At 40.7% G+C, this 19,320-nt stretch overlaps 1 protein-coding gene across 4 annotated transcripts in view; it reads right to left on the bottom strand.

Annotated features, from left to right (window-relative positions):
- Nucleotides 1-19,320, bottom strand: part of LRBA (LPS responsive beige-like anchor protein) — a 364,869-nt gene that overhangs the window by 273,922 nt on the left and 71,627 nt on the right. For all 4 annotated transcript variants that reach the window (XM_081208302.1, XM_081208305.1, XM_081208304.1 and 1 more), the window contains exons 23-30: nucleotides 10,422-11,429; nucleotides 9,534-9,709; nucleotides 7,663-7,816; nucleotides 6,257-6,437; nucleotides 4,710-4,840; nucleotides 3,754-3,861; nucleotides 1,886-2,033; nucleotides 133-580 (exon numbers count right to left, since the gene is read on the bottom strand). In XM_081208302.1, coding sequence (XP_081064428.1) covers nucleotides 133-580; nucleotides 1,886-2,033; nucleotides 3,754-3,861; nucleotides 4,710-4,840; nucleotides 6,257-6,437; nucleotides 7,663-7,816; nucleotides 9,534-9,709; nucleotides 10,422-11,429 — 2,354 coding nt within the window. The remainder of the gene's footprint in view (nucleotides 1-132; nucleotides 581-1,885; nucleotides 2,034-3,753; nucleotides 3,862-4,709; nucleotides 4,841-6,256; nucleotides 6,438-7,662; nucleotides 7,817-9,533; nucleotides 9,710-10,421; nucleotides 11,430-19,320) is intronic.

Raw genomic sequence — 19,320 nt, 5'->3', positions numbered from 1 at the left:
TGCAGAGACTCTGAAGCAAACAGTCCCAAACAATGTTTATGCTACTATCACAACACCAGATTATTTTTTAAAAAAAACCTCACGTTGTTCACAGTTTTAAGTAAAATAGATTTAAAATGCAATATTTCTTACCTGTCAAAGGATCGAAACTGTACAGGCTGTTCGGCAGCACCATCCCCAAGGATTCCAAGAAAAGCTGGTGGAAGAACTGCCGGGTCAACTGTGGCCCCATCTGCAGGAGCACTGACCAAACTTCTTAGGATATCTTTCACATTGACATTTTTTGCCGTTTGCACAGAGGATGCAGTTTTAGTGTCTATCTCAGTCTGCACTTCACTTCTGCTTTCTTGAGATTTATTGACCTCTGAAGAAAGCGTACACAGTACTTCACTGATTGCATCTGGGCCTGCAATGACGCTTTGTATTTCTGCTTCTGTAGCAGCTTCAGAACTGTGGTCTAATCCGGAATGTGCTTCCTCCTCAATACCTGAATCTCTTCTTTGCACAGACGCAACACTTTCCAACTCCTCGGTAGGTAGGGGAGCCACGGCGGTAGTAGCTGCAAATGGGTTTTCTGCATCTTGAAAGATACACAGAAGGAAATTGTCATCAGAAGTTTACATTAAGGTTCCAGCAATACGTTTCTCAATAAACGTCAGTTTATAATGAAAAGAGGTTTCAAAAAAGGAGATACCACAGAGAGAAACAGTAGTTTACACCAGGGGTAGGCAACCTAAGGCCCAGGGGCCGTACGCAGCCCAATCGCCTTCTCAATCTGGCCCACGGATGGTCCGGGAATCAGCATGTTTTACATGGGTAGAATGTGTGCTTTTATTTAAAATGCATCTCTGGGTTATTTGTGGGGCATAGGAATTTGTTCACCCCCCAAAAAAAAATATAGTCCGGCCCCCCACAAGGTCTGAGGGACGGTGGACCAGCCCCCTGCTGAAAAAGTTTGCTGACCCCGGTTTACACTTTCATTCCAACCACATTTACTCAAAATCAAGGGGACGCCTGTTGTGCTAGTCACACCAATGAAGCAGGAGGTATCAGCATGTGTTGTGTGTCGGAGCCCTTAAGAGGAGCATTCACACACTCACTTGGGCACACGAAGGGATGGAAGGGTATAGGTGGGCAGACATGCCAAAATAACAGAATAAAACACAGCAGAAAGCACAATTCAGTAAAATATGTAAGTATGCTGATATGGCCTTTTAGCCATTTGCATTTGGAAGCACCTCCACACCAAACTGTCCTCCATTTTGGCCCAAAGCGCCAAAATGTGAATATAAGTATTTTTATCAATTCAGCAGTCATTATATTGTTATCATCACTGATCCATTATGACCGAAATGACTGGGGGGAAGGAAGCATTTTGTTAATATCCTGCCATACTTTCCCCATCAAAAATGGAAATGTGCTAAACCAAGTCATGTATAAAAGGAATTTTTAAAGATGAAGAATCCTATTGGAAGTTTACCACTAACACAGTATTATCATCACAAGGAACGCCAACAAAAAATATTAAAAATTAATGTTCTGGGCAGTAAACAAAAGCATCTATAAAAAATAAATTCTGCCTAATAGTTAACTAGCCCTGAGGGATACTTGGGAACAAATTCTGTATTTAAAAGTAGTAATTAGAGGAGACTTCTTACATCAATTTTCAAAAACAGTATATTAAATCTAGTAAGTGTTTTGATTCTGTACTTTTAAAAAACATACACACACACATTCCATGAGGTGTACATCTGTTAGATCTTTATGTTCTCATCAGAACCACTTTCACAGAGCCTATGGACAAGTATACATTTCAGAATATTTACATATACATATAGTTTGAATAGAATCTACAGTGGTCTTAAAAGCCTGAATTGTCACTAACCTGTTGTTGCAGGCTTGAGTGATTGAACAGACTGAGGCCGCCTACGTTCATCCTGAGGTTCCAATATGTCTCTATATTTTGATACCATGAGGACGGAGATGAAATATACTACTGCCAAAGCCAAGAATTGTGCCTGTTTGCTATCCTCCTGTAAAAATAAATGAATACAGCCTATCAAATTCCATTCTAATCGGAATATTATTCTATCACCTGCTACAAACTTATTTCTTTAAGTGAAGCACTAGAAGCAGTTACAATGTCATTGTAGATTATGTATAAATAATCATCATTTGACAGCAGTAAAACCTCTTAATTACTAGCACTCAAAGCTTGATCTACATAGGCATATTCAGGAAGAAGGATTCTGAGCTAGTAGCATAGACTGTTTACTTCAGCTCTCCCTTTTGCATACATGGAATTTCTTGCATTAAGAAACTAGTACACAAGGGAGAAAAATTCTACCCCAGTCTTCCCCATATTGTGCTAGCTTTCGGCTTGCACTGAGTTTTAAAAACAACTCAATGGACTAACCAAAACTGTGATCATCTGTTGAGTGCTTAAGTTCTTCTGCCACATTCTGCAATAAATCCAGACCCTACTTCATAAAGAAGATTACCTCACTGAGTTTACCCAACATGGTACTTTCAAATGTTGTTGGACTACAATGCCTATCATCCCTGATCATTGGCCCTGCTGGCTGGATGCTGTAGTCCAGCAAGTTCTAGAGGTCATCAAGTTGGGGGACGCTGGTCTAACATATCAAAAATATTGTAATAAATAAAGATATAAAAAAGCAAACTAGATGTTTAAAATATTGTTAGATGCAGTTACTGAGAAACTCTATTTAACTAGAACTCTGCACATGTCTCAGAACAACATGTGTGATTTGGCTTTCCTCTGAGGAACTGATCCCAGTTCATGCCAGTTATGCAGGAATTGGTTATATTTATAATCAAATCCCAGAAATCAATGCAGTATCCAACATAGACAACATGTGATGCAGCTATCAATCAGTCCTCAGGAATGAATGGATTCCACCCAATAGCATATCCTGTTGTGATCAAACCAAGTAATCTTTTTTCTTTGCTTTTTTAATAACAAGGCTATGATCATCTTATTAAAAATAAGATTTGATTGACAGAGACAACCTTGTGACATTGTTTTACCCCTTAGCTGATGATCCAGGATGACCCATGAAACCTCATCATCTGAGCCTTTTATTATGATATTCAAGTCTAACTCAGCCCTTCATTAAATCCCTTAAAAAAATTAAATTCATGATAATTTATTCCTATAACTAAGTGCCCATCATAGCCCCAGGTTGTTCAGTCTTCCACCTGGAAGCCCCAGGTTCATCCTCCCTCAGCAAGACTGTTCCACCCTTTTTTCCAGGTCATATTTTTGGGATCTCACCAGAAGGCTGATCTACACTCCCATTTTTCCAAATGCTCCAATGATATAAAATGGTGCAGCACTACAAGCAAGAACCAGCATTTACCCTGGAAGCAAATTTTGAGTTAAGTAATTTAACAATCTAGAATTGGGAATGGAGTATGGACAGATTACACATGCTATCCTCAGGAATAAAAGCAATACACTGGAAAATTCACATTCCATGAACTAGGGAAAGGACACAGTATATATGAAGTTGAAACCACCTGCAAGGACAACAGTTTATGGAAAACTTAAGCCTTTCATCCTGACCCCAAATTCTTGGTCTGCTATTCCCACAGAGTTTTATGATTCTCTTAGACACTCCATTAGATTTTAACACCACAGGAAACTGCATAAGGACATTGGCTTAGAAAATCAGGCTGCAAAAAAAACCACACAAAAAAACAGTAGGTAGGAGAAAATTGCTAACTCACTATATCTCTGAATACCACTGCTCGCAGTCGGTTAATATCCATATCCTGTAGGAGTCTGTCAATATCCCTTATTGGAGAAATCCCTCCAGTCACAATATCAACTGGGCTCTGTTTAGAATAAAAGAGTTTGTATATTACTTTGTTTTGATAAGCACAAAGGATGGCCCAAAGCTATCATTTCCACAACATTACAAAACCACCATTACCGAGGGTCCCTCCAGACTTCCTTTTTAGTTGTGCAATCACGATTGTTTGTGCTAACGAGGACAGTACTTGGGCTGGTCACATACAATCATGATTTCAATAGTTTGTGATTGCAAATGTTTCAAGATGGACATGTTGCTTCGTTTCTAATTTGGTTATGTCTCACAACTTCCTTCTGTTATCCTGTAACTTTTTATACCACAAATATTTTTTTTGGGGGGGGGGTGTTTTGTACTATAGAGCAAGACTGCCTTCTCCAGATGGCAATAATGCAATAACACTGGGAAAGAATTGCAGGACACCTAATAAAGTGGAATGATGTGTGGATGTTCCAGTATAAATCCACCACTAATGCACCATTACGGCATCAATGACATGTTGCAGAAACGCCCACAAAAAAATCCCATCAGTCTGGAAGGGCCCCTAGGGACTGGTGTTACACACAAATCAAGTACAATGACAGACACTCAAGATTGTACCAAAGAAAGAAAACTGGGCAAGGAATCTAGAAACATTGAGGACAGATCTTTTGTTCTCTGCTCTCCCCCTTCACATTCACCCTCCCAAGCAACTGCATTCGTAAGTTAAACAACTTGTATATACAACTTAAAATGAATGCTCATGTTATTCAAATGCCCTGTTTTTCTCTGTAATGACTACAGTGCCATAAGAAAGCTCCAGAGACTTATCCATCAGGTCACAGAGATAACAGTATCAACATCTGCCTACGTTTAATGTCAGAAGATACTTGCCTTTGCTCCAGACCTTCCTGCTGCTATCAGGCTTTGTACTGTTTTCTGACACTTAACATTTTCTCCGCTAGGCTTCATTAGTGCCTGTTGCTGCTGACATTCCAGGCAATTTCTGACTGCCACAGCACACACTGAAATGAAAGGATACATAGCAAGTCCAAAGTATAAACACTGCTGAATCTGCATGCCTACTGCTGCAGAAAGATAAGTTTCAATTTTTCCAATACTAATATATAAACAAACCCATTTTTGAGGGGGGGGAGAGAGAAGTTACAGCTCATAATGAGTACAGTTCTGTTTGCTTCTATTTAAAAATCCAACAAAGTTTAAGAAATATTGCATTAAAAAATTCTGACATTGTTTTGTTACTTGTGGGGTGATGAAAAGTTTCACAAGGCTGTAAATTCACCTACATTGGGTTGGATCCAGACTTCCCCATAGGCCAGGCATGGCCAAACTTGGCCTCCAGATGTTTTGGGACTACAGCTCCCATCATCCCTCGCTAACAGGACCAGTGGTCAGGGATGATGGGAATTGTAGTCCCAAAACATATGGAGGGCCAGGTTTGGCCATGCCTGCCATAGACAGAGATCTGGTCACAGGATAACTCTTGCTAGAGGGCGGCAAAAAGCAATATCCCATTATCCCCCCCCCCCCCGCAGCCTCCTGAAAAAACTGTGGAACATTGTGAGCAGCAAGCAGCATGGCAGACAGCAGAAGAAATGGGGGAAACCAGGAAAAACAATGTTCCTGCATTTTTCCTCCAACAGGAGCCTCTGGTGGCGCTCAGTCCGATTTACAAATTGAAGGAATCCTTCCATTCACAGAATGGCAACTCTGGGTCCATCCAATATATATTACTATATAATGATACTGTAAGGGTAGCATGAGAGGTCTCTACTCTAAGCCAGTATCTCAAGAACTAGATTTAGGCATTTTTTACAATATCAGCTACACAATGAAAGTCAGGTTATTAGTTGCAAAATTAATCTAAGCCAGGTATATTAGTACAAAGGTTTAGGATCAAAGTTTATTCATCCTTATTTCTTTTGTTGTTGCTGTTAGATTGCTCCATTCTTAAAGATATCAGCCTCAAATATATGCAAACTCTTAGGATGACTTAACTTCCACCTAAATTGTACTTAGTCACAGGAAATGATCTGAAGGCAAACAAATGAAAGTTCAACCAATCTTACTTATGCTGGGGATAGCTCAGTTGGTAGAGCATGACTTTAATCTCAGGGTTGTGAATTCGAATCCCATGTTGGGCAAGTTTCCTGCATTGCAGGGGGGTGGACTAGATGACACTCATGGTCCCTTCTTTTTGCCCAACATGGGCTTGAACCCATGATCCTGAGCTTAGGAATCTCATGCCTTCAGACTGATTCAGTCTAATTCTAGCCTTAAAAAAATATCTCATTATTCTTAGGAAGTTTTATATTATTTCATACTAAATCTGAGTCTACCTCAGGTAGCACTCAGAATGAGTTCTCATAAAAACCCTACTCAGCAAAATGTATTTTAATGCTTAGCAGTTATCTGCTTACCAAGCCGAAGACACTGTCGTAAAATTCCACCAGATGACATATTTTTCTCAGACTCAATTTCTGTAAATCCAAGGGAGCTTGCAAATATTAACACATCCACAAGGCTAATTAATCTTTGGAGGAATGCTACAGAAGCTTCTATGGATAGTCCTTGAGTTGGCTCAATGTTTTCCAATTCATGCTGCATAGTGGAACATTAAAGGACAGCTTTTATTTCTATACATTAATTAGGCATCATCACTATTACTTGGTGTGTGTTGATACTGGAAGTGGCCCCTTGAAATTTCTCATGTCACTTGACCAGGAATCTAATAAGGTGGGGATGTGAGGAGTGGATAAATCCAATTAACACAAGTTTGAAAACAACCACTTGTTTAGTCACTGACCTCCAGAGGATCAAGGCAGAATTATTTTAAAATGAAGAGTTTGTCCTTTACCTCAAGTGACTAGCAAGGAGGCCTGTCTTTTTTGGGGGTGGGGGGCTAGTAATCAGAATGTGGAGACAGGTAAGAAATAGGAAAATAAACGCAATGGTTCAAATCATGGCATTGGGCACACATGGTTTGCAATTCTGGTTTGAAAGGCAAGCGCAAGGCAAGCACCATTACATTCAACAGACACGGGTTTTCTGTTTGGATGTAATGGTAAATTATAGCTTGCCATGAAAGGAGCCAGTGAGATTCACTCTGATCTGAACTGTAATTTAGCATTACATGTGAGCTTAGCCAAATGCACCAAACTTTCTCTGAAAATATAGGGTAGAAATAAAGAGAGGATCTTTCCCAGGGATGGCAGAACTATGCAAGCTACTAGCTTAGTCAGGGTTCCCAAACTACTGGGACCTCCTAAAGAGGTCCACCAGGGTAATTTTGAGGTGCCCCGAACCATCTCCCCCCAAAGGCATAGTCTCTGGCCAAAGCAAAAATGGTTATTGTACCAACAAAAGTAGCACTTTCACAAAAGTAGGGAAACATTGGGGGGTGGGATGGAACAGGCCACCAATTACTGGCTGGTACTTCAGACCAAAATTCCTTCCTTGAACAGACATGAGCACCCAACAGCTGTGCAGACAGTAAGCAGCACCAGAACACTAAGCAAAAGGGTGAAGGGCAGCAGTGAAGGCATAGCAGCAAATTGGCAGGGTGGTGGTGGTACTGACCACTAAATAGGTTAGAATTGGACCAGATGGAGATGATCTTACTAAGCCATCTTGTCCAGTACCATAGAGGAGTAGATTGCAGTCAACACCACAAAGCCAGGTTGCCCTGTGCTGCCCCACAGACCAACTCCCCTTCCTCATTCTTAGCTCAGTCTGAACATGGCAGTCAGTGTACTATAATTCAAAGCACATGGTGAAGCATCCTCCCACAAGTCACCACTTCTACATTAGAAAGTGAATTTCTTACGGTAGCAGATGTAGCAGCAGAAAGCAAAGGTAATATGCCACCACAAGCCATAATCATATTATCCATCACTTGAGAGATGAGATGAATTGTGTTATGTACAAAGATGACATTATCACTGCTATTGACGAAGTCCATCACAGTCTTGGCAGAGTGGCTGATCAAAATGAAAAACACAGTATAAAAATGCAGGAATCATGCAGTTTCAGTTGCACATTTATGAAGTGTTTATTTGTCATTATTTTTTAGTCATATACCAGCAGAAATCTATCCGATAGATAGGAACTACACACCAGGATCCTAAACTGTCAATGCACCTTCTTCTTGACCTGAAAATGCCCTTTCCTTATGCTTCTAATCCTCTCCAGAACACAGACTGGCAACTGTGTCTAAGTGTGTGGTGAATAATTATTTATTATTATGAAGTCTGATTATCTACTGCAGTAAAAGACACTGTATAAATCATCAAAGAAGTTTCCCTTGAGATATAAACTAGATCTGAACTCAAGTCTCTTAAGAGGAAACTAGTATCTTACGAAGAACTCACAAACTTCCCTTTTTAAGCAAAAAACGATTGTAAAGATATAAAACATTTTTTAAAAAAATCCTGTTTCAACAACTTAAACACATTAGCTTCCTCCCATGGCATTTGCCTCTATCATCCCTTCCTCACAGCACCTATATTGTATATGCTAGTACAAAAACACTACACATTTTATATCTTACCAAACATCGGCTTATATTTAAATAATGGGACAACAGACAAGGTGAGATTAGACAAGTATGCTCCCAGAGTCTATAGTGCACAATTTCCCCCTTCCCAAATATTATAGATGGCACCATTTAAACAGCACCCTTCATGCAGCATGGGACATATCCTGGGCTGACTCCAGTGGCGTAGCGTGGGTTGTCAGCACCCGGGGCAAGGCAAGTAATTTGCGCCCCCTAACCCGTGGATTTGCGCCCCCTAACCCTAACCCCCAGATGTTGCACCTGGTGCGGCCGGCCCCCCTGCACCCCCCACGCTACACCATTGGCTGACTCTGATCTTTCTTGTAGTAACAGCTCAAACCAACATTCAGTATTATTTTTAATAGAGCAAGGAAGAAAACAACAGCAGCTTACGTGCTAGTATGTTTGATAAACTGTGGAGGGAGGGAGTAGCATTAATCCTCACCCCCCCCTTCCAAAAACATGCTCACACCCACATCCTAAGTTAAAGGATCCCTTTATCCTTGCAAGACAGCTTGCGAAGTTGAAGTTCCTGCATTTACGAAGGTTGCATAGAAGGCAAAATTCAACTAAGCAAAGCACCTGCAGCACTGAGATGGGATAATCTACACTTCAGAAGACTGTAATATGCATATTTATTTAAATATAATAAATTAAAAGTCAGGTGATCAATCAACTAATATCTGTTCACAGCCCAAATGACTGGGACATGCACATAAATAAGAGTTTACTAATATTCTCTGCAGTTTTATTTTACAGTTTAACCATTCAAAATGTTTAAAAAAAAAAGGTAAAGGACCCCTGACAGTTAAGTCCAGTTGCGAACGACTCTGGGGTTGCATTGCTCATCTCACTTTACCGGCCGAGGGAGCCAACGTTTGTCCACAGACAGTTCTTCCGGGTCATGTGGCCAGCATGACTAAGCCACTTCTGGCAAAACCAGAGCAGCACGCGGAAACACTGTTTACCTTCCTGCCAGAGCAGTACCTATTTATCTACTTGCACCCAACCTTCCGATCGGCAAGCCCAAGGCTCAGTGCTTTACACCACAGCGCCACCCACAGTCTGTCCTATTTCTTTAATTAGCAGAGATCATTATGCTGAGGAATCTAATGCCTAAGATTTCAGAGAAAGCACATTACCTTCTCCACATCTGTACATCTGTTTCTATTGAAAACAGTAGGTCTGTGAGTAAGCGTTGATGCATTTGTGACCATCGGAATTCAGGAATACGAAACATGGTAGACCTAGAATCCCTTCTCTGTCCATCTGAGGCAGCTCCTGTGCCTTGGCCTGCTGCATCTTGCTGTCTTGATGTCTATACAAATAAAATATATGGAAACATTATGTTAAAAGTTCAAATTGAAATATTCCAGAAGACCTCAAACCTAAAAAGTTTGTATAGCTCTAAAATGTAAAATTCTGTCTAACTAATTCTACAAAGTGGGAACTACAAGTCAAAAATGGCAACTAGTTTATACCGATTCTACACACTACAGAGCAATTGTACCACCATTTCTGCCAGCCAAGACAAGCATAAGCAGCAGCTGCTACACCTTACCACACAGGGTGAATATATTGCTGCTGACTGTGATCTCCCTCCTTTGAGGAAGTATGGTGTAGGATGATGGTTTTCCATTGGAAGATGTCTCTGCAGGAGGGAAGCACTTAAGTCCATCACTATTTAAATATTAAATCAGTAAGCATCACTGACCTGGATGCTAAAAGTATGATGAGAGAGTGATGCACATCTTACGCCAATTCTTGTTTAACTGATAAAAAATGATGTTATGTAGAGACTCTGACTCTGATCTCAGTATTTGTAGCCAATGATCAAATTTATTTTTACAGCTCTATAGGGTTAGACCAACTCTTTTCCAGCTAAGTGTTGGTTGTCAATATGAAATACATACCTACTAAGAAGAGAACTGTGGTCTTTAAAAAAAAAGTTACGTAAATTGATCAAACACCTTAAAATCCTGCAATATACTTAACATTTTTAGATGAAGTAACTGAGGTACAGAACCTACCTCAGGGAGGGAATGAAGAGGTTGATTTACTTCCAGGCTGGTGCTGGACTTTAACTCTAATCTTTCGGTATCTGATGCCACACTGGAAACATCAAGCTTTGCTATTTTCTTGTCTGAAACCACCACCGTTTCTGAAATATGTGGCTGCATATCATCTACCGTTTTGGTTTGAAGGTTATCAGTATTGTGTTCATCTGCCTTCTCTGTAATATCTGCATTTGGTTGAGCTTTCGTATCACTGATTTCAGAAGCACTGGTCTCTGGCAAAGCATCTGACTCTTGTCCTGTTTCCACAGATGCATCAGCAACTTTGGGTTCTAAAGCAACTGAAACTGGTTCTTCCATTGTAGCAGTACTCTGCTGTATTGCTGGTGCTGGCTGGCTTTCAGACAAGGTATGATCTTTACTGAGTTTAGGAGCACATTCCTCTGAGGTAAAAGGTAGGCTGCTTTCCTCTTTTAAATCAACAAAATCTTCTTCCTCTTCCTCCTCCACTTCTGGTGTTAGTTTTTCTAATATTTCTGGGCTTTCAAGTGTGTCTCCTTCAACATTTTGTGAAGGGGATTGTGCAATGGCGGCTACTGTCTCTTCCTCATGATTTGCTTCAGTGGTTTCAGAAGCAGCTTCCGAATCTTGCTTTATTGCTTCAGCCTTTAGGGGAAGTTCTAAGCAAGGTGCTTTACTTAGATCAGGAGTTCTCCAACCATTTTCTCCTTCTGTTTGCTTTTCTGCGTTCATTTCCGAGTTAGCTTGTTTTTCAAAATCAGGTGATCTACCTTCAGCGTTCAGAGTGCTGTTTTCTACATTACCATTCCCAACATCATTTCCAGAAGTACCAGCTTCTTTTATTTCCAGATGCTGCTGCCTTCCTGTAACTTCAGCCTCCCTGCTGGTTCCTGAGATACTTCTAATTAGAGTTGATGGACCAGGAGCAGAGTCTTCGTCTCCTTTTTCTTGATATTCCCTGAACATTTGAGAAAGGCTCTCCTTGTGTATTTCAAAAGTTACCTTTGAAAATAATGATTTCAATTCTGTAAATGTTAAACATTTACAACGTATCCTACAAATTCTGCTATAAAGCCCCCCCCCCCAATGGATAGGTCTACAACTTTGCAGAGTGATCTTAAATATTTGTAATTATCACCGCATAATGCAAGATAACCGAGTGCTGACCCTTATAGTATTAATGCAGATTGAATCATTAAATGTTATTGACTTTTTGATATTTTATTTACACAGAGTTTAAATTTAGAACCCATTTCAGTATTCAAGACAACCTTTACACATAAACACAATCATTTAAATTGCATACAGTCGTACCTTGGAAGTTGAACGGAATCCGTTTCGGAAGTCTGTTTGACTTCCAAAACGTTCGGAAACCAAAGTGCAGCTTCCAATTAGCTGCAGGAACACTCACTTCCGGGTTTGCAGCGTTCGAGTACCAAGGCGTTCCGGATCCAAAGTATGACTGTAGTTACAATCACATGGAAAGGGAGAACTGGGCTGCCCTGCCATTATATCTCAGCAAACCCACACTGCCTACACACTAGAGATCACATAAGCAACAGGGAAACTGCCAGGTAGTATTCCATACTGTGGAACCCTGTACAATCCCTGTACAATCCCTGTACAATCCGCAGGCTCCTTACTATAGATGTGATCTTAAACAATTGACACTATTTAGGTGGCCAAAGGAAGCCTTGTAAATCAGTCCACTAAAGTTAATAGCCTGCTGGAAGCTGGCAGAGAAATGCATTTCTGTGCTGGATACAGAGGAGAGGGCATCCTCTGGCATCCTATTTGGTTTCTTTATAGCAAAGGAGCAAAGGAGAGATGAGTAAGGTAAAGAGGATTGTTCTGGCCCACTCACTCACCATACAGTTACATGGCAAACTAGGCAAGTGACTACATTAAAGGCGGTTAAGGGACTTTAAATGATACTAATGACAGGCAACTCCCCATTTACGCAGGGGTTACGTTCCGAAGCACCATCTGCAGCAGCGGATGTGCGTAAGCCCCCCCCCCCTTTGCGGTGCCAAAAACGGCACACATGTCAGTGATTGTGTGCAAATGGGGAGGTGCCTGTACATCGGGAATTGAACTCACTGAATTTCTCACAACAGAGGTATATATTGTAAGTGGCTAACTTATTAAAATAGAAGAATTAGATGCTTGTACTCAGAATATACTAAAGCACAAAGGTATTTTTCTTAAATTCAACCAAGCACACATGTATTTTTTCACGAATTTGTTATTTTTGTGCTATATATAACACTACAGTAACAATTCAGGTGACATGCTGGAGACATGATAATGTCAATGTAGTATGAATAATTTCCCTGAGAAAAATTTGAGTTATTCATATTGCATATTCAATCACCAACATCAGAGAAAATAGATGGGGTGAAAGTAAAGTAAAATCTCTTAGGTAGATACACACACCCCTGATTGAACATAAGGCAAAGGCTGTTTGTTAAACGAAAGCAAATCAGTATTTTGCTTCTAGGTCCTATCATGCATTCATACTCTTCCATTTAGTTCACTCTATCTTTTCTATGTCAGCAATATATTTTTCATTCATTCCGACAAAGGTGTGATGAGTTGAAAGATTTATAGCTCAGGTTTTTAAGATTCATTTCCCAAAGAGATGCCCTAAGCCCTGCAGAGTTTTTCCATCAGCTAACTTAGTATCTACAGCATTAAATATTCCCTTAGGCAAACTAGTCTCAGGACAGTAAGCTTTGTCAAGGATATTCATGGACACCTTTTCATTCAGTAACACATTACATATTCTTCACTTGGTTCTTATAAGAAAGAGTGTGCCTGCCTAGTGTACAGAATAATAACAAGTAGCAGAAAAAGTGCCAGAATATTTTCTATTTTTATAAAACCACAAATTCCATTGCAAAATATATAGCATGTAAGATTCCCCCCTTCAGAATGAACTATACATAACAAAAGGATACAAAAAGGACAATAGTCCATCACTAATTAGATTAAAATCTGGCTTTGAGAGGGGGGGGGTGCATACACACACACACACACATTCATTTTTTCAATTAAAAACTCTCAAGACAGGATGTAGTTTATTAACTCATGATAAATTGGGGGGGGGGAGACCCAGATATTCCCAGATAGGCTGCCTTATACAAACTCAGAACATTGGAATGTCTACCCTAACTTGTAGAGGTTCCACAAATCAACTTGTCCGACTTATTTCATTGCTTAGACTGTGAATCATCTTGTTATAATTTTGCCTATTTGCACACATGCAGTTTATAGTTAAAAAGTGACTGTTGTCTATGAGGCTCTCCTAGACATTCTTGGAGCTTCTGTAATGCAATGAACAGCTAAAGGAGAAGACACAAAAGGCTGATAGGATCTCTAGGATCTGCTTGGGAAAGCCTCACTTGCTTGTGATCTTGGGCAAGAATAATAAGGGCTGAGAAATGTGTGGAATGTTAGGCAGGACAGAGCCCCTGGAAGTGATTCTTGAGAGCTCATATTCCCTGCCCTGCCATTTGAGATCCTTTAAGTGGAGATGCCAGGTATTCTGCCCATGAAGCATAGCTTGTTTCTTAGGGTTTACACTGATTGGCAGCAGTTCTCTGAGGTTTCAAGCCAGAGCCTTTTCCAGCCATACTTTGAGGTTCCAGGGGAGTGAATGAAGGGCCATTTGTATGCAGAGCTTATGCTTTACCACTGAGCTATATTAAAATAGGGGTTCATAGTATGGTTAGTAAAGAACCTACATCAAGAATGGGGAAATGTGGCCCGGTCCAGATGTTGTTAACTCCCACCATTCCTGACTACTGGCTATGCTGACTGAGGTTCTTGGGAGTTGTAATCCAGTAATATCTAGCGGGCTGAGATAAGCCACTGATGAAGAGGCTTGTGAAGTGCTCCACACACAGCTACTGGAAAGTTGACTTGAGTTGCCAGTAAACCTCCAAGGTCAAGTACCTTTAGTTTTCTCTATGACTTGCCACAGATACAAAATTTCAGAGAGTCATGTTTTTCCTGTATTTGCCCTAACAAACTGGTATTGTGGCATAAGCTTTCATGGACCAGCTTTCACCTCAAGTAGGTGTACCTACTTCAGTAGGCTCTAGTTCACACAAAAAACTTCTGTCTTAACAAATCTTTAACAAGTCTTTAAACTTGCAGCAACAATCTGAAAGTTGTAATGTTAGCCAAGAGAGTTTCACATTTACCTGTATCTGGCCTTTTTATATCTCCCTCTAGATGTTTGCTGCTGTGAAGCTGGTAATTCACAATTAATTACCAAATATTGCTTTAAATTAGCAAGCTAAAAGGCCATTCATTAATCTTCACCATCATTTGATGCCTAATCCATAGCCATTTGCAACATTTGGAAAGCTCCTCTATGCACTACTAGTTAAAGACAGTTGCAAGCTAATAAATACAACATTCCCTTCTGCCATTAATTTTAACTTAATTTGACATTCAACATTCACTAATTGCTAGACATGAAGATTAGAATGCACTGTACAAAAAGGTTATGGTGACATATTCTGTATTAGAACTACAGTGCACATGGATCAAAAAGTAGCTATTTATTAAGATTTCACATTTGTTATTCCCCATATCTTATGCTTATATCACATTTCTACAATGAGGTCAAGACTCAAGGAGAAAGGGAGGCTGGTTGTTCAGCCAAGCAACAGAACACCTTTTTTTTGTATGTAACAAGGTTTACTGGAAATTAGCTCCTGTGCTGCTAAACTCCATCAATAAGCTATTCATAATTCCAGCAAATGTTGCTATTTTTTATCCTAATGAGAGCTTTATTGACTTGTTTTTCCACCCTCCTAGGAGCAACGCTAACAGTTCAGGCCTGGAAACTCTCTACACCATTCAGAAAACAAATTAACTTTGACTGGAGGCACCAATACCTGCTGATATCAATCCCAGGGAAATGAATCCGTCAAAGAGGAACAGAGGTACTGTACACACAAAAGCCTTTGCACATTCTGGCACCTTCCCCAGCATAACAAATCATTTGGCCCCCATACTGGCAAGCTTCTTACAACACAGATCAAAAGACTGTATTAAGTCCAAGCCATTTAGCTTAACTGTCAAAACACAAATGAAGTTACTTTTTTCATATATATACATTGCATTAAAATGTTTAAATTGACAACTTTAGCTATTATGACCCATACCATATTGTGACGTATTCAAGGTGTGAATTACATTGTTGGTGGGTAATGTTTTTTTCAAGTGTTATGAAGCAAATAATGGCCCTCAGAAGCAAATGAGCCCATTTTAAGAAGACAGGTAATTTCCCCACAGTCCTTCATATTTTCTTTGGTTGCATGTATTGGCAGCACATGCACAAGTTGTGTGTACTGGTGCACTGTGACTCTGTCTTATGAACCATTGCCTTGTACTTCAACTTGCCTGTATGGGAAAGTCAGAATCCAGTTAAATATTCTTAATCCATCATGCCAAATGTTCCTAATATGTTCCTATTATTATACTATATTTACTGCTTTGCATAGGTTACTGTTTAGAAATTAAATCCCATAGTTATAGCACAGTACTACAACTAATTTTTAAAACTATGGTTTGAGGGCACACAGCAGCTTGGTTTCTACATCATAGTAAGCCAAACTCTGGTTTCCTGGAACTGTGCAAACTTGTGGTCTCCCATAGAGAAACTTTGCCATGGTTTGCCATGCCATGCTGAATTAAACCAAGGTTTGCAAAGCCTCAAAGGGCATGCAGAGCACCATGAACAGGACTTCATCGGTGCTGGCAATCAGCTGACTTGTTAGTTATTGCAAAGTCCAGTGAACAGCACTCTGCAAGATCCTATAATAAGCTGATCATCAGGTCTAGTGAAGTCCCATGCATAGATCGTCAGGAACTGCAAAGCCAGGTGCTTGCAAAGCCAGGATCTGCAAGGTCTGACGATCCACTAATTGTCAGGGCTTGCAAAGTCAGGTATGTAGTGCTTTGCGCATGGTGCCTGCAAGCCTTTCAGCCCACCTATGTCTTTATCTGCCCCACACCTGCTTTATATATGATATTAGGTGTAAGACTAGTGAGCAGGACTTGGCTAAAATGGTCTTGTGAGCCAAATGGAAAGGTCCAGCGGCTAGAGGTTCTGCACCACTGATTTACAGGATAAATAATGTATTGAAGCTTGAAAAGGAAGTAGAATAGATAGATGGGTAAGAGAGATGAAAGGAAATGGGTGTTGACTACTTGAAATACACAAGGGTTGTGGTGCTTCAAGTAAGAAATACAAAAGAAAGGTTTTGCAATCCACCTTGAGCGCTTCAGTAGGAAGACAGGGTGGAAATATATCTTTCTATATACATAAAAATATAAGGTTGTCATCACACCGCAGCTTGTGTGGCCATCAACAAGCAGTCACACCAACTCCAACATGACAACAGAATGGAAGGTAGGCAAGCACTAAAGGTGGCAGGGGGGTCAAGCAAGCTGTTTAACAGAGATGGGGAAATACTTCAGAGAGTCATTTTGCCAAATGGCTCTCTGAAGCTCCTCCCCGCTCTTTTAAAAGGAGTTGGGGGTTGGGGAGAGCTATGAGGGGACAGCGGTGAAGGGAGTAGGACAGGAGGTTTGGGTGACTTATGGGGTAACAGATGAGGGGGTGGGTCAGGGGTAAAGGAAGGAGGGGCTGGGCAGGTGTGGGGAAACAGGGTTTTTTAACAGATTGATGAGCGGCTTAAATAAATGGGGAAGAAATAGCCATCATCAGTGAGACCACTAACAAAACCAGATTCTGGTTGAGACTGGTCTGTCCTATTATCCTGGAACAAATCTGGCCTTTAGGCCTTGAAGAGGAATGCTCAGAACAAGCAGAAAGCTTGTTGTCATATGTCGCCATCTAGCCCTGTATTTTCTACTCTGATTGGCAACAACCACCAAGATTTCAGGTAGACATGTTTCATTTCACCTGCTACCTAGCAGGATTGAACCTGGGACCTGGCAACAAAGCATGTGCTCTACCCCATAGATTATGATCGTCTTTCGAAATTTTACATTCCTCTCTCCTTTCCTCCCAATCCTGAATCCAATTCCTCTGCTTTGTTTTTTGGTGCAAGCTGAGCAGCAGAAACACAGTGCCATCTTCCTTCAACATTGTGGCTCTGTTCAGAAAGACAGCAATTAATTGCCTTCTGGAGTATACCTGATTTTGCCAGCTACAACACTTGGGGTGGGGAGTAGGTATGAGGCCCCATCAGAAGAAGAAGAGGAGGAGGAGGAGGAGGAGTTTGAATTTGATATCCCGCCTTTCACTCCCTTTAAGGAGTCTCAAAGCGGCTAACATTCTCCTTTCCCTTCCTCCCCCACAACAAACACTCTGTGAGGTGAGTGGGGCTGAGAGACTTCAAAGAAGTGTGACTAGCCCAAGGTCACCCAGCAGCTGCATGTGGAGGAGCGAGGACGCGAACCCAGTTCCCCAGATTACGAGACTACCGCTCTTAACCACTACACCACACTGGCTCATGGTTGTACTTGAGCACAATTTCCTTTCCCCATAGTAGTGAATGACAATTATAAAGGGACACAATAAAGAGGAAATCTAAATATGTTGCCAGACCCTGGTGATACCTGTCATTAGGAATTAAGCCTGCTCCTATTGGCAGAGAGCAAATCTTGGATTCAATTGCAAGCCAATGTGTGAACAAATCCTAGAATAGCAGCACATAATATTGTGAACCAGATACATTTTCTACTGAATGTGTGGGCAAGGCCAATGTTCCTCAGTGCTCTTGCTCCTATCCATCCAATATAATTTCATTTCACCATAAGAAAGACTTAAATCTGGGTATAGAGGTTGTGTGTACTATTTATCCTTTAACAGAATAATCTGCTCAGATAAATTCACATGAGATTTGTCTGAAACTTTTTGTTCATGTTCAATCGATTTAGAATTGCATCCAACAAAATCTTTGCGCTCATAGATCAACTTCTACAAGCACAATGGAATTTTTGCTCCCACTACCTGCACCAGTCAAAAATCTGCTCTGCAGGATTAGGGGAACCTCATAGCAGATTTGAGGAGGGCATGGATAAAGAGAGGGAGGGGACATTCTGCTGCGCTCGCATGTGCAAGGATTTAGTTGGATACAACCCGATGTAAAGAAGCTTCCATATCAAGTGGTTCCTTACATTGACAGTTTTCTTTAAGATCTCGCATGCTCATATTTCCCTCCTGATTTGGGCTATGGTTCTTTGTTTGAGTTAATGAAGTATTTTGTTTCCCCTTAGCTCACTCATTTAATAGGCAGGATCCAGGCTTGTGCTCAGCTCATGCTGGAAAAAAGAGGGCAGGCTCCCATGCCTTCTCAAAACTGCCAGCTGTGGCACTGCAATCCCACAGGTGTGTCTGGCACCTTCTTTGTATAGCTTTCATCATACACTGGAAAGGCTAGTCTTCTGATGTAAATTGTTTTTAAAGGGTTTTAATACAGCACAATCACATCTTACGGACATTTAACTTGCACAATTTCAGTCATACATGGTTCAAGGCAGGCTGGCTGAAACTACACAAGTTAACCCCCTTGGGTATACACAATTTTCATGTATACGTGGAACCCTTGGAATTGAAACCCAATGTAAGATGTGATCGTACTGTACTGATATTTTACGTAGTTGTAACACACTCTTACTCTAAAAAGTGAGTATGGACCTGTGTGAATAAACAAAAGATGAAACCAAGAACAAACCTTGGTTGCAATTCGTGATTTGTCTGGTGTGAGAGAAACCACAAGCCTGGACTCGGAAGTAATGGAATGTCAAATCATTGCTTAACCTCAGGTGGCACGATAACCAGAGGACCAGGAGAAGAATGCTTCAGTTCAGGAATATGGATACTTTCCAATTTGTGCTAAGCCAT

Source organism: Podarcis bocagei (genome assembly GCF_964188305.1).
Source record: "Podarcis bocagei genome assembly, chromosome: 9".
In the NCBI taxonomy this organism is placed as follows: domain Eukaryota; kingdom Metazoa; phylum Chordata; class Lepidosauria; order Squamata; family Lacertidae; genus Podarcis; species Podarcis bocagei.
The sequence above is the reverse complement of the archived record's forward strand: the minus strand, read 5'-3'. Positions and strand labels throughout refer to the sequence as shown.